This window comes from Pleurodeles waltl, chromosome 4_2 (assembly GCF_031143425.1).
Source record: "Pleurodeles waltl isolate 20211129_DDA chromosome 4_2, aPleWal1.hap1.20221129, whole genome shotgun sequence".
Taxonomy (NCBI): Eukaryota; Metazoa; Chordata; class Amphibia; order Caudata; family Salamandridae; genus Pleurodeles; species Pleurodeles waltl.
Window position 1 is genome coordinate 710,474,010 of NC_090443.1, and position 16,738 is coordinate 710,490,747.

The following is a 16,738-nucleotide window of genomic DNA, read 5'->3' on the forward strand; positions in this document are numbered from 1 at the left end:
GCCAGGAGATAAGGAGATTTTTCACACAGCAAGCCCATACTTCTTTTTTCAACTCTGGACTCTGCACAAAATAGGTTTCTTGGGATCTCTCAAGAAAACACTTGGTAAGGATTCTGAGATGTGTTTGGGGGCAAAGTCATCTATCATTAGTAAAAGAGCTTCTATGACTAACTGTGACTTTTAAAAAAAATATAGGACTCATTAGTGGGCATCTGTTTTGGCCCTTGGAATCTTTGCCTGCAAGCTTTGTGCAAGTTTCTTGCATTTGTAAAACTTGTCTATAATCAACAGTGTGCAAGATATGGATTTACACCCTAATTTACTTGTGGCCACACTTCTGATGTTACTGCTTTTGAAACGAGTTTGCTGTGATTTGTTAACTTGCCTTTCCTGACTTACTAATTCGACCTCATTTAAGCCTCAATGCTATATTGTTCAAAATGAGTGTCTCACCCTGCACATTCACTACCTATTATATCTGCTGCACACAGTCAAAGTGAAGCTATTTAGTTATAATGGGAATCAGTAGTTTAGCTTAGCCTTTGGCTTGCAGGCCTGTGCCCCATCACCTAGTGACTTTTAGCTTACTTAGCTTGCTCTGTTTTAGCACATTTATTTAATTATTTATTCCAAGATGGCTACCATGTTTACAGTTAGGAAGATGTTTTAGTTTCACGTTATCAGTGCCACTCTCTAAAGGCGTCACTATCTGCGTCGGGTAAATGAGATATGTAGGTATTCACATCATGTACTTTCCCAGTTTCGTGAGACAGTTAACATAATGTACCTTTTCAGGGAATTGTGTATATATTTGCCGCCCCAAGCCTGCCTTCTTATCTATTGTTTGGGAACATACTGTACCTATGTCAGGGGACCTACAATATCTGTATAAATACATTTCACACAGACAAGATAATCAGAGGGATTCCCACCAGATGCCATTGACACTATCTATGCTACACGTTGCCTTGATGCTGACCCAGTTTTCGTGTCACCAAGGAGTCTGATCTAGAGACCTCATTCCAAGGGAACGAGGGTTGGGGGGCTCTTCTAATGGGCATGGTAATGGCAGATTAGGTTTAACACACCTAGCTCTCTTTAGGTTAGGGATTAGGTTCATTATGCTAGGGTATAGGTCTATTTCACACCTGCTTTATATTTTATGTTACTGCAAGATGGTGGGGGTCTTTGTATTTATGACTCTCGTCTTTACCATTCTGTTGCTTGCATTGTCCATTATCCAAATCACTGCAGCCTATGCAACTTATCGTAGACTGCAGTCATGTTAATAAAACCTATTAAAAGTTTACTGCATCTCCGTCATGCCCGTGCTTGATTGAGACATGTTGTTTATGTGAGAAAAGGGTACTCTCAGTTTAACCACAACCTCCCTGAGATGTTGCACTCTTGAGTCCACGCGTAAAGACTGCCACAAATCACCTTATACTGTTTGGGTTTTTGGTGAGGTGCTGCTTGTGAGTTGGGAGGGTTGGGACGACTGTTGTGACTTGTAGGACTGGCCTATTCGCCTACAAACAAAAGTATTGTCATCCTTAAACCAGCAGTCTTGCTTAGAGCAAGAGTCAAACTACGACAAAGCTAAGTCATGTTTGTTTATTTCCACTGACACTGATCTCGAAGACTTATTTATAACATGAGCTGTGTAATGTTACAACCACTCAAGGTCTCTTCTGCTAGCTCAGTGTACTGTTTTCATTCATAGTAGTTTACTGTTGTTTTGAAGTTAGTTTGTTCTACCATCTCTGAATGACTTTAGGCCCTCAAGCTGAATGCAGTGGGATAGTAGTTAGTTGGATTGACAATATGATGTTCAATAAATTTGTGCTCTGAATAGACAAAATTGTACTTATTTTTCTCCATGATGAATCTGCAGTTTTAGTTATGTTATATGAGACAATTTCTTATATGAACCTTCGATTTTGAGGGTGAGACAGAGACCTTTCCAATACTAAGAGAGATGCTGTCCAATTTTATACTGTTTTCGCTGCTCATTTGTGACAAATTTTGGACTTTGCCTATTTTTTTTTTATATTGCTCTACCATAGAGCCTTCGTCACCATTACTATGTATCTGTATTTGAAAATGTTGTATTGTACCTTATGAATGCTTGCAATAATTCTTCCTGCATTTTCTAACTCTGCCCTAGAGCTCAGGAAATTTGTGTACAGTAACTTATGAATTTTTGTAATAAATCATTTTCAATTTCCCTAGAACTCACTTACTGAGTCTGTTCTTGCTTAATAGACATTTGGTATGATGTATGGTGCCTTTACTTGGGGACACATTGCCTCACGAACCTGAGGTTTAACTCTGTCCCCGATTTATCTACCTGTGGGTATGTAGAGGTGTACAAATTTAGGGGTTTCCCACGCCCACAACATTTTGGTAGCAGAGGATGGTTGCAAACTTTGACCACCTCCTATCTGCTTTTAGAGATACCTTTTTGCTCTATCCCTAGTTTGGTTTAGGTGGTGGATTTTCCTGGTGTTTGCTGAGACCATGACATTGCAGATGTTGTGCCTGAGCCAAAAGATTTTTTCTTATAAATAGGGCACAAAGATTCTTGATTTGAGAGTGTTTTGGTGTGCTGATGATGCAAATGTGGTTTGTGTTTATGTAATGGGCCGCATGTGAGATTTTTGGTTATGTGATGTTGATTATTGGTTCAGTTGGTGGTTTTTTCACTGTAATTTTGTTGTACTTTTCTTCTTAGTGATTGGAATTGAAGATGTTTTGGTTTAATTATTGTACGATTAGGTAAGCAGATTTTTTGTAATCTATGATCGTGAGATACTGTTGTTGAACCTGTCTGTAAAAAGTGTTTTATGAGGCACCCTATTACAGAGATTGGAATTTTTCAGAAATAATGTGTTTCCTTTCTAGGATTTGTGTGTTTTTGTTTAGGTTGGTGTCATTTGCTCTTTGGTGCATGGAAGAAAGTACACTAGCCAGTGGTGAATTGTCTCTGAACGGGGTAGTCTGTACTGTGGAACGAGTTTGACAAGTGCTGCAGAAGTACTAGTAACATTTATTTTTTAGATAGATTTTTCTCATTAAAGCTTATCAACTTTCTATCTATGTTGAACAGACAAGAATTTATTTGTTATTAGCTTACTGCCTTTTCTTTGTTGTTTGTGTATTGTTTCTCAGAAAAGCTGCACTGTGAGTGGTTAATAAGCCAAGGAGCTGTGCTATGATTGGTGAGACGTCACTGCAGAGTCACACTGTAATTCATGGAACTTTGGCTGACCGTGTTGTGACTGGTTGTTGATTGCTTGTTTGTTTGTGCAGATTTTTGGGTTATTTTGTATAAGAAAAATGGGTGCAGTGTTGAAAAAGTCTAATACTCCTAGTGTATCTACCGCTGAGGGACAAAAACTTCCTCCTTGGGATCTGTATGCTTACGAAATGTTGCTAGAAGTTGGGCTCTGTATGTGTACCTGAATTTATGATTGGCATGAATTTACTTCTTGTAACATAGATTTGCAGTTTCCTTTAAGGATAGATTTAACTTTAGAAAGCTTTCTTGAGGCAGACAAGGAATGAGAGAAAGCCGTAATTACCTAGACCTACACAGGTTGAGGCACTGAATAAATGGGATTGAGGATGTGGTATAGTGAATGAAACACGGGGGAAAAAAAGGGTGACGGAGAAAATCAAAACAAAGAACAGGATTAAAATGGGGCAGATAATATTTTAAATGATCTTTTGAATTCCAGATCTCCTGCACACACTGATGGTGTACAGAGACAGGCATAGGTCTCCGCAGTCATACCTTATATGGGTGCAGCAGGGGAAAGCACAAGTACATAGGCACAGGGATTGACAGCGCTTGAAGTGACCTAGGAGTGTACAAGTGTCCCCACCTGCGAATACCTTGACAGCTTTGTTGAGTACTAGCAAAGATATTACTGCTGTCCCAACTCCTGTTTCTACTGATATGCCTGCTACTGGCCTTGCTGAACCTCAGAAAGAGAGAGAGAGATTATTATTTGATTATTAAAGATTGCATTTGGAGAAATTTCCAGGGACCAGTTGATCTAAATAGACTAATGAATATCAGTGTAGACAAAATGAACAATGTGATCTGATAAGCGGCAAGGTCTGAGAATGAAGCGCAGGATGAACTTGAGTAATGCGCTGATGAATATGAGGTTAATATCAGCAGAATGAGCAATGTACAGAGAAATTATAAAATTTATATCAATGGAGGAAAACAAATTATTGGGTTTAGCGACTTTGTGAACTAACATTAAGGATTTCATTAAGAAAACGAAAGACTGGCGAGATTTGAAATACAAAGAAAAAAATGGAAAAAAGTTAGTTCTTTTGAAATTACGTATAATGTATTTTGGTTTTTTTGTTAAACCAAATACAGACCTCATTAATTGAGCAGAGCGATCTCCAGCGGGGAAGTACCAAAAGATGCGAATTGGATTGGTTGAGTTGTAAAAAGAATTTTAACAACATCTGGATTACTCCTGAATATAAATACATGACTCTATGTTACATTCCATGGCCTATTATTTACATGGCCAAACGTGTAGGGAGGAATTTGATGACTAGAACTTTTAATACGTACTGGTTTAACACTCGATTGAGAAGAGTTGCAGATGATCTGTGTGCGAGATGCGCAATTTAACTGAAACATAATCCGGGAAAGAGAACTATGTCATTATGAATCATATTACCAAATCACAGGGCCAATTTAATAGACTTTGAGCACACATCATTGAGATTCCAGTTTACAATGGCCTCAAATATGTTCTCCCAATTGTTTGCTTATTCTCTAAATGGATTTAGGCCTATCCTACCCGGAGATCCAACAGCATGAAACAGTTATCAAACTTTTACTAAGGAAATTGAGTTTTGACCTGTTAACTTCTACTAAGAAGGGCCGTGGAACTCATTGTAATGAGATCCTTAAACTGATTAGTATTGCTCTCTAGACAGACCAGAAGTTCCACTGTAGTTATTGTCTGTCATGCGCACTGCAGAGAAGATGAATGGGACCATCAAGAGCAAGCTGGTTGAAGTGTGTGCATCCACTAGTGAAGAATGACTCAATGCTCTTCCTCTTGTTCTCATAAATTACAAGTATTCTAGACAAAAAAACTGGACTCTCGCTCTATGAAATGTTAATAAGCAGTGCCATGAGGACTGCCTACATACCTTCAGCAACACTTGTTTCAATAACTGATGATATCCGATTGGAGTATTTTAAAGGTATGGCTTATGCAGTGAAATCGGTCTCTCATCAGTTGAACTTGGCAACAGCCAACTACTGTAGCCAGGAGTGTGGATCCTGCCTTGAGGAACAATGGATAGGACCAACTCAAGTCGTGCTTGTGACTAACACTGCTTTAAAGTGTGCAAGAGTCCTACAATGGATCCTCACTGCACACACAAAAAGAGCGGGGGAAGTTGCTGATAAAAGTGAAGAACCCGGTGAAGGTGCCAGTGGCCAGTTTCAAATTGAGGATCAGAATGAAGAACTGTTGAAAAGTCATGAGCAGCACAAGAAGAGATAGTTTCTGATGCAAGTAGTGAAAAGCTCCAGCTGAAAGGTCGGGTTACGAGAAACCCCAGAGGAAGAAAATCGTTGGTGATGCTAGTTAAAGCACAAGTCTCATCTGTGAGTGAAAAAGACGTAGCAGTACTCACATGTCAAAATACAAGAGTTGTGTCTCCTATTGCAGTGAAGTGAACGTGCAAAAGATGGGACTGGAAACATTTAATTAAAGAGATAATCAGAGATGAACCAGAACAATGGAAATCGATTCAGAGAAGATACAAAAGTTGTATCCCCTTGGGGAGTGGAGAGAACTTGCAACAAAAGGCATACGGAAAATGAAAGATCAGAGTTAATCAGGCAAGAACGAAAAAGTAATTGCAATTGAGTCAGAGAAAGGGTGAGAGTGGATCGCCTGTTCCAAAAAGACCAACAAGAGAATTCCAAATCAAAAATATACTTCACCTGAATTGACGTATCTTGCATGTGCGTCTGAAAAAGAAGAAGAGCCAGATAGACAGCTACAGTCCAATAAATTGTTGCCAATTCATCTTTCAAAACAATATAAAAAGAAGAATGGCCACCATGAACGTTTGCCAATCCTGACATTTACTGTTTAAAAAAGAAAAGATAATCTACTACTGTTTGGAAAAAAGCTTTCCTAAAAAGGTATTTTTGAGCTCTGAAATTCCTTTAAATGTTTGTTTTTGATCTCAATAGAAATGGCGTACAGTAGCTGCTGTAAAAGTGTTAGCATGATTTTACTATTGTGGGGCCTTATTTCTCTGGTTGGATATGTTTCCACAGACATTGAACTAACTATGGTACATAATGAAACTGAGTCTAGCACACTGACACATTGGTAAAAAAAATAATTTGTGGATTTAATGATAGTATCTATGCAAATATGCTGGGTAAATTCGATGATATTATGGGAGTAAATAATTGTATGGTATATTACTTTCCTTCCTTCCTTCTTCAGGCAAAGGAGCTACGTAATAATAGCAGCCAATGTCTTACAGTTTCACCTGTAGTGTACTGTTCATATATTATATAAATAGGAGTGTCTATTGCCATACTTGTGAGATTTCAACACTTCAATGGAGGACCTGCTGGTTTGAAGAAAATGAAAAGTGTTTTTGGGCAGGTTGTGCTAGATATATTTGGAGCTATGATTCCATTTATTCAAGTGGCTATGAAAAGATGTGAAAATTAGAACATTATACATACATGTGGTTCTACTTGCTGCTAATACAGCTGGTGCACTAACACAAATAAATACAGAGATAATTGCTAAGCAAACGATGATTATGCAAAAATCACCAATTGCTAGATATCCTTCTCGTGAAGGAAAAAGCAGTTCTTCCAGGGTTTTGAAGGTGATAGAATTCAGTACCTTCACCCCAGATAATAGTAGGTTTATTAACACCAATATGTCAAATATGACTCATATTTCTTGTGAAGTCTAAGATTTAGATAGCATGGCTTGCAGGAAACCGTTGTTTTGAATTACAATGGATCTCTCTATGCCTTTAGCAATATCTTGTACTTAATTAAATAGTATTCCTCAATAATCTCATGAGTTGACAGCTTCCTTTTGTAAAAACCGTGTCTTTCGATCATAAAACTCGGTTCCTCAGTAAAACATTTTTTCCATACGAGCCCAATGCCGTCTTATATTCGTCCAAAAGCCCAAACTGCCCTGCAGGTGGATCAATCCCAAGTGAATTATCAACAATTTCTTGACCAACATCGCCTAACAAGCTGAAAAGAAAAGTGTTCTTCCTTTCACTAGACATAAATTGGATTGATAAAGTAATGAGGAGTGTGCCATAATGAATTGTTAATGAATACTGAACAATACCTTGGAAATAAGTCTTGCGAGAATATCCACACCCTCACAGTCAAGATGAAGTGCAAACGCTCACGGGAGGTGAACTAATGCAATTAGACAAGGAAATGGATGTGCGAAATGTAAGGCAAAACCCTGCTCGCCATTAGAATAATCTTGAAATACTAGCTGCTAAATGATAGGCCAAAAGAACTTGGCATTGGATTGGTTGCAGGCTAAGAACTTGATTGGTTGATGTAATAAAGTGCGAGGATAAGACTATGTGCTGATTGTGTTACTCCAATCTAGAACGGACGTGTGAACCACCATTGAAGCAGCATGTGACGAAAAGGTACAGTAAGATTGCGTGAGAAAACAGGGCTGATTGCAGAGGCCCCCTAACTTTTTGCCCCCATTTTCCACTTTTTGCTGGTGTTTTCCTGACTTTGATGGTGCCCTGGGTACTGCTAACCAGTCCCAGGGCCTGTGCTCTGTGTAAAATGGATATGCAAATTAGGCTAATTACAATTGGCTAAGTTAACCTACCTATAAGTCCCTAGTATATGGTAGGGCATGTAGGTTTAGGGACCACAGCATAGGTTGTGCACCCATAGGTGCACTGCTGAGGTGCCCAGTGTCATTTTAAAGGCAGGCCTGCCTTGCTGGCTGCTTTTAAATTAAAGTTATATGAAAATTCGACTTTGGAATTAAAAGTAGTTCCAAAGTCTTAAACTACCTTACTTTTACATATAAGTCACCCCTAAGGTGTGTCCTATGTGCCCCTAGGGCTGGGTGCCATGTAACTATAAGCAGGGACTTTATAAAAATAGTTTTATAAGCCCTGGTGAGGTAAAAACAGCCAAATTCGTTTTTCCCTTATTGTAATAAATGGCCTTCATAGGCTAGAATGGGGAGACTTTATTTTAATTTTTAAGTCTCCTTAAATGATGCATACCAAGAGTTTGGTATCAAATTAATTGTTGTAATAAATCCCACAACTTCCAGTTGTGGGATTTAATATAACTTGTTCAGGTAAAGAGTTTTAAACTTTACCTGAAAAAGTTGCCAATTTCAGCCCTGCATTGTTTTTGCTGCTGTGCTCTGATTGGCCAGCATCTAGCAAGCTTGGCCAAGCTGCCTTGATTAGGTGTGAAGTGGCCTGGCTTCACACAAAGGAATGTACCTGTGGGAGGTAATCTCCCCTCAGCAGATGGTGAGGCAGGAAGGGGGAGGGCTGCCAAACTGGTCTTCAAAGGCAGAGAAGGACATTTGGAGCAACCAGCAACCAGCAACACCCCCACATCCTGCAACCCCAGACAACTAGGTGCCCCCTTGATTAGATTAGGAGAGGGCAGGAGAGGGGTGTGTTTATGATTTTTAGCCACACCAGTTGGTGGGCTCAGCCAGATGTAACCTCCAAAAATCAGATTCAGCCATGATGGATTTTTAGAGAATGTTGCCTCCTGGGATAGATTTTTGCCACACTTCCCAGGAAGTGGTCATCACAAGGGGAAGGACCCTGCACGTGATTGGAGAACAAGGACCCCCCTGCTTTTCACCCAGGAGCAAGGATAAAACTGGCAGACCTGCACCCACACCTCAGTTCCCTACCACATCCAACAAGGAAGAACAACAGAAGAAGAAGGACTGCCCTGCTGGACCCCTGGACTGCACCTGGAAATGCACTCAGAAGGACTGCACCAGCTGCACACTTGGGCTTCACCACAAGAAGGACTTTGCCTGGCTTCAACTGGTTCAAGGAGGGACTCCCTGTCTGCTACAGGTGAATAATTGCTATCCAGAGTCCCCTGCACCAACTCCTGAAGAAAGCAACCAGCTGACCACTGTCCAGTGGCCAAAAAGGAGTTTGCGCCAGGTGCATTCTGGGAGTTGTAGTCCGCATCCCCCAAGGACCATCTCAGAACTTCTAGACCCTTGGGGTGAGCTGTGGACCCCAAAAGAACCTTAAAAGGACATCTGGGAGAAGCCCCAGAAGTTTGGAGAAGTTTGGACAACTTTTGAAAAAAAAGCTCCATAGAGGGACCGACCCACCGCAGCAACTCTAGCCGGCTTGCCTCAACCACGACCCGGCCTGATTTGCTGGTTCGTCCCGGTAAAGAAAATCTCAGAAAAAGAGACTAAGTCCGAAGGTAAAAAGTTGACCGGGACCTCCCAGCCAGCGTATCCGAGGAGGGCTCCATGGACGTCGGATCAAGATCCAGGTTTACCCCGGTCGAAGGATTGTCACCTCGAAAAAACGACTAAGTCCGAAGGTAAAAATCTCCACCGAGGATTCCAGCATCGCGTATCCGGAGAAGGGCTCCAGGAGGTTGGATTGGACTGGCAGGTTCGTCCCGCTGAAGAAAATCTTCGAAAAAAAGACTAAGTTTGAAGGTAAACTTTTAACCGAGGCCTCCCGCGGCCTGTAGCCGAGCAGGGCTCTATCGCGGCCTTAAACTTTGACTTTGCCCGGGTCGAGGTGCAACCAGATGACCCGATTGGCGCTTTTTGTTTCTAGGCGTTAAAAAAGTAATAATTCTTTAAAAATTAATATCTCCGGTTCCCCTTATCTGATTTTATTCGTTTTGGTGTCATTTTAAAGATACAAATATAATCTATTTTTATAAATTGGTTTTAGATTTTTAAACAGTTTCCTGTGTTTTATTTAATTACTGTTTTGTGATATTTGAATGCTTTACACTCTGTCCCCTAAGTTAAGCCTTGACGCTCGTTGCCAAGCTACCAAGGGTTGAGCTGGGTTTAATTTACTGAGACCTAACTGGAACCTAAGTGGAGGTTAGTGGCCTATTGCTAAGTGTAGGTACCTACCTGCCCTTACCAATAACCCATTTTCCAACAACAGGCAATTTGTACCATATGAGCATAAGCAATGCCAACATAAATATAGTAGCAACAATGCTGGTAAAAGAAAAGTACACACCTCATAAATAGCTTAAGTAGATCCAGAGTAAGTAGTTCAGTTGATAATCCGGGAATTCTTTTAACTTAAAGCATTACATATGGTAAACTGTTACGTTACTAAGTCTCCAAGAACACACGTTGGTGGAGATGTAACAAAGTCATTCTTGCGCCCAATCTGTAGTGTCCCTGTAATGAATAACTGGAAGCATTGATAGAAGGAAATAAGCTGTAGTTTATTCAATAAACCAACAGGCCCACAATGGAAGAATAAGAAGAAGTAGCCAGTCCACAGGCTTTCCAGGCTGGGATGATAGCCAAGACAAACCATGGGAACAAAGAGCGTTCCATGTTCCACTCATGGAATATAGTAACGAGATCTGAATATAAAAAAGGAAAGCACTGATACCAACACATATACAACACTTTTGCAGTGACTTCTTCTATCAGAGGCTCAGGGATGACTTTTATTCCAGCAGGGCGCAACAGGCACAGTCTTCCCTTTGCTAGCCCAAGAAGTAGCAGGTGCAGTCCAGTCCTTGGTGCAACCCCTCTTGGCTGGGTCTAGGGAACAGCAGGGAAGTCATTCAGTCAATGATTTAGGAGAAATGTGATCTGAGGTCCGGTGCCAGTGATACAACGTACGAGCTCAGGGGGACAGAGTGGCTAATGAGCCAGTTGGGCTACCAGGTTTCTCCTGCTTCATGATAACTTGCTGTGAAGGGTGGCATCTAGCTATCCCAGGACTTTCAACATGGCAGAACCCTTCTCTTGGTGTGTGGAGCTCCCTAGGCCATCCTGATGGTGTGGGATTCACTTCCCTTGAAGAACTGGTTTGACAATTGTTTCTCTTCCACTGCCCAAGATACCAGCCTGTCTACAAAAACAAAACAGAAATGCCTCTCTGTGTGAGCACCATTTCCTCCTTGAAGGGTAGCTTCATCTTTGAAACTCACCTTTTGGACTTGCAACTTGTTTGACCTACCTGCTGTGGCAGATCCTTTGTGTTCCTACCAGAGTCGTTCACACTCTGCCCAGGAGGGCAGAACAGCAGCCTGTGTGCAACCGTAAACGGTCAGGCAACTTTCTAAAGTTGCCATATGGGCAAAGTTCCATTAAATTTCCCTTGAGCAACAAGTCGGGTTTAATGTAACAATTCTTTGGATACCTTGAAGTATCATATGTAGAAGTCTCAATCAAAAGTAAGCATTGAGTTGACCGCATGTAAACCTGTACTCGCCAATGGAGCCACTAGCTTTCTACACTAAAAGAAACAACAATGTGGGGGTTTTACTGGCAGGAAATGTAAAAACACATATCTTACTTTAGGCCTTAGGGCTTGTTGGGCTGCCTTGGGAGGTGACATATTAAAAAGGAAGCTTTGGGCTTTGCCATTACTTTAAATGTCAAAATCGAGTTAGCAGTTTAAAACCGCTCAAGCAGGCGGAAGACATGATTTACTTTGTCACACTTGGTGGCACAATAAGTGTTTCAGAACACAAGGGACAGTTTAACTTACAGTGCTTCGATACCCTGGTTACCATATACTAGGGTGTTATAAGTTAACCTATGCCAACTGGGTGCAAGCCAATTAAACATTCGTTTTAAGGGTCAGGGCACATCCACTGTGATCTGGTCAGCAGTGGCCAGTGCATTAGAGTCACTGTATCCATACCTAAAAGCCAACAAGTGGGGCGCACCTGCAAAAAAGCAACATATATTTTTTTAATATTATGCAGATGAAGAAAGAGTAATGCTGAGGAGCAGTGCGGAAAGGTGGCTTGAGGGCTGGTAACTCTTTTAAAATTTGGGTAGTGGAGGGGTGAGATGGCCAGAGGGTGGTAGTGATGGATGGCAGGATACCCGGTTTCATTAAAGGGAAAGATCAGGATGCATGTGTCTAGGGATCCCCTAAGAAACCTCTACTTCTGCATAGCTGGTGACTACAGTGGAAGAAGAAATACCAAGGCCATAGACAGCATAAAACTAAAGATGGGTAATTTAATATAAATAATGTTTTTCACCTCAGGGTTCCTGTGTGGGTTCATTGCTAAATTAAGTTTCTCACACCGTCTATCTTATGTCACAAATAACCCTCAATGAAAAACATCCCCATTATTCATAATTACACATATTTATTTTTATAATTTGTTGATTTGCAAACACTCATTTACAGAATTTTTAGAACTGTAAAGTGTACACAGAGTCCCATTTTTAAAAATAATTCCTATGTTTTTTTAACTGTCTACGTGCACCCGGTTGATGCAGTTTACCTGCAAGTACAATCATGGAATTTGGAGAAAAAAAATTATCTTTCCGATAAATATCTGCATTTCACTAAACCAAAAGAGCCTTTTTCTGAAAGCTGAATAAGCACTCGGGCTCAACAAATGCCATTTGTGAGACCCACAAACCTCTGCAGAAGGTGACTGTATTTATTCCAAAACCCAGCATTGCCCTGTTTATGAAAACCTATTAGAGCTTCACATCACAAGTACCAATTGAATCTAAATACTTATTAGACATACCTTCCAGCCTGTAACACTGTATGCCTTTCCAGCACTTCCAACTGTTATTGTTCTTTCCCACATACCAGGCAACGTAGCTGCATATAAAGACAATTTTGTGTTAATATTTTGTATATGAATAATACAACTTTTACACTTTTTTTCCCTAGATAGTAATTCTTCAGAAAAATATATCATCAAAACTAGCTGCTCAGGTTTTCTGCCAACTATTAGGCTCTCGATCACACAGCTATGGTCTTTCCCAACCATGTTCGTCATAAAAGAGGATGAGGTTATGGACTGTTCGTAGATCTGTCTTGGCACAGATGCTAGCTGTCATCCATTATGAATAGAACAGTGTTGATGACACTGTTACTGGCAGTAGGAAACCCTGCAAGAAGGAGCCTGTGTTAATCAGGGTCAGCAGACTGGTAAGGTCTGATTTGCAAGGGACCATGCCCTTTCCATTCCAACTAGGGATTACAGAGGAGGCAGTGAAGAACCAATTGCTCCAAATAAAACCAGCATTATTGGTCTAGCTTGGAGCAATCTATGACAGGAGCCAATGGATCTCATGAATCCTACAGGGAGGTGGTGTCACACTGAGGGGAAACCCCTAGACCATCAAAGATTGGGCCAAGACATTCTTACCACAGATGAGGAATGTTACACTACTAACCCCCTCTTGGCAAAGATATTTCAGCTTAGCAATTGAATGGACCACTGCACAGGAAAGGCCAAGATATGCAGGAAAACGGACTAATCTGACCTTTTAACTAACAGCTTGCATGGGCAGACATGGGTTGTTTTTGTAATTCCTCTCCACCTAGGCATTACCACCTCGTGAATACAGGGACATAAATATATTGCAATGAGGCCCTACATGTAAAGGCATAGGGCCTGATTATAACTTGCAAGAGGGGGTTAATCCGTCCCAAATGTGACAGATATCCCGCCCACCGTATTACGAGTTCCATAGGATATAAGGGACTCGTAATACGGCGGGCGGGATAGCCGTCACATTTGGGACGGATTAAACCCCTTTGCCAAAGTTGTAATCAGGCGCATAGTAATGACTCCATCCTTCTTCTTTTAATAAGGCTCAATAAACCACATCACAGTTCTCATGATTGAACCTAGACTTTGGATGGGAGCTCACTTATATTATAAAATGATTCAAGAAAAATCTCAATAAAGGTGAAATTCCTTTAATTTAAAAAGATGTCTTGGCTGCAACCCAAGCTACAGGACTGAGGAACATTCATAGTAGGTAAGCTTATGAATGTTCTTATGAATCCAACACAAACGTTTATTTTACTTTGCATCAGACACTTAAGAGTCATGGGCAAATAGACAACTTAATAGAATGATAACTAAAACATGTTTACTTAACCAAGAGGTGAGTATGTGCTGTCTAAATTCTAGGGCTAGGCAAATGGTTGAGCAAAATAATGGCCAACTAGCCCCACAGCAAATAGAGCATGTGCTTTCAGCCCATTTGCAATATCAAAAATACAGATAATCCATGTTCAATTAGCCAATGTTCATAATTAAAACTCAAGCATTTAAAGTAAACAATTCACAATAAACATACTCCAACTAAGCATAAATAACTAAGACTACCCAAAACCTGGTGCTGTTCACCCTCGTCTCTTTGCCTTTACTAGCTCAGCTAAAGACTCACTACACGACTTTTAAAAACAACAAGCATTAGCAAAGCAAACAGGTTTGGTTTTGGCTTTCAGCCTTTTGGTTTTGTCAATGTTTTGAAAATCTGTATCGACGTGGGAGCTGTCAGGCTCTTGCCAACATATAAAAAGTGCAGCAGTTTTAAGGACATTCCATCAAGGCTGGCAGACATGAGTGTTGCGAGTCCAGTAAAATGCATCACTGTTGGCCATACCAGAATTCCCCAGTCCGATATTGCTCGTTACATTTCAGCGGAGACACTTGCAAGACATTTTGTAAACTAAAAAGGGCTTGGGTCTCACCCACTGATTACAATGTGTTTACTTCACTATCACTCTTATTTGCTGGCTCCTGATTAGCCACTGCTGCTCAGTTTCTCTGTATCTTCCTTTGTTTTCAATTTTGTGGAACACAGACTAAGAACAGATTGCTTCATTTTGATCACTGTCTTTCCGCTGCTCTTGTTGGAATTGAAGTACTTTTGTTTTCCTTTCTTCTTCCCAATTGTACTTGTTGTTGCTTGTTCCCCTCTTGTGTCAGTATGTGTACCTCCACACTACAACCACCACATCACCTCACCATCACAACACACAATCGTACCACCATCCTACCACGTTACCACCTAGCTTTGAACTATTTTATTATTTTGCAGAATAGTCATGCAAAGCATTCGTAATGATACTGTAAAAGGCAGATATTGAATATAACAATGCATAAGGAGATGTACATACATGCTGCTATATTTCTAGTTCTAACCTTGAACTTACAGTCCGCTTTTAACATATGCAAAACAAACAAACTGGAAGATTCATAGCTATGAGAGATATCAGTGTTACAAACAGGCATATTACATTGCTTAAGATGGATGGAACGGATAGTCCCACAGAGATCTGTATATTACTAGAGTAGTATGGTAGTATAGTTGCACCTTTGTGGTGTCTTCAGGGCACTAGTTCACTACATTTGTAGTCCGTAATAGTGGGGCTACTTTTGTCCTCAGGTCTCATCTTGGGGGAGCGACATGCAGGGGGTGGTGGTGCTAGGAAGCAGATGGGGGGGTGGGGGGGGTCATTATCTTTACCAATGGGGGCTCAGTACTCCTCCTCTGTATCATGAAGGTATCTCCCCTAAGGCACTATTCGTTTGCAGTATTCTTGCAGCTCCTGCACATACATACCCCAGGTCACTTGCTATTGGGACCCTGCGTAATCCTCCCGTCTAAGTGCAGTTTCTTCCGCTTTACTCCATTTGATCAGAGCAGCACCCGAGTGGGAAAGTGTCGGGAGCGTGGGTGATTTCCGACCCATGGCAATAGCTCTCCTGCCTATAATGAGGGCCAAGTCGATCAAGCAATTTGTTACAGCTGCTCGCTTGGAGCGGTGAAAGAGGCCCAACAGGACGTATTTTGCTTTGTACAGGTCCGAACGTTGGGTTAATGTGGTGTTGCCGTGTCCTCGCGACTCCCGTCTTGCGTCCCGAGCTCGTGACAGAGAGCTCAAGACATTCTGAGTCGAGAGGACGGTTGAGGTGGTAGCTGCGACATTGCAGCGGTCTACATTTCAATAAAAGGACTTACCTTTATCTACACTTGTAGTCTTGCTTACTACAAGTATTTTTCGCGACGAGTAGACCGCTGCATCGGACCCATTTGCCTGGTCGAAACCAAGCAGGAAGTACAGCTAATATTGGTAACGTCAATCTAAGCTCATGATTGGTTACCTATTTTTGTTTTCAAGAAGAAGCTGAAGCAGTTACTTTGGATTTTTTGTCCATCACTGCCATCTCATGGAACTAAGCGGTACTGCACCTTGATTTTAAGAGGAAAAATAATTTTGACAGCTTATTTTAACTTCTTAGCTGCTTATATTATAAGGAACCATCAGCTTTTTTTGTTTGTGATCTGCTTTGGTTCTTATATTAATACAGATGTAAAAGTAAAGAAAGTTAAGTAAAAATTGTTGCTGGGTTTCATCAGCCTTCATTTTCTTCTGCGTCACACACCCTGTGATATTACTTACCTTCTGCACTTGAACTGCTTTAAGAATGCAGTCTGTGAATCCACCTCCATTTTTTTTGGAAACACCGGGTAACCCTCCAATTCCATGGAAAAATTGGTTTGATGCACTTGAAATGTACTTAGGAGCAACTGGTGCAGCACGCTTCCGTCCTGAAAGAAAAACATTTCTTTTACTGCATTCCCTAGGATTTGAAGGGAGATCCGTTTTTAAATATCTTCCTGCCTTGGTATTGGAAGAAGGA

General features: G+C 40.9%; 1 protein-coding gene across 11 annotated transcripts in view; it reads right to left on the minus strand.

Annotated features, from left to right (window-relative positions):
* The window catches only part of KYAT3 (kynurenine aminotransferase 3), a 496,355-nt gene that overhangs the window by 241,903 nt on the left and 237,714 nt on the right, over nucleotides 1-16,738 (minus strand). For all 11 annotated transcript variants that reach the window (XM_069232317.1, XM_069232320.1, XM_069232316.1 and 8 more), the window contains one exon: nucleotides 12,812-12,888. In XM_069232317.1, coding sequence (XP_069088418.1) covers nucleotides 12,812-12,888 — 77 coding nt within the window. The remainder of the gene's footprint in view (nucleotides 1-12,811; nucleotides 12,889-16,738) is intronic.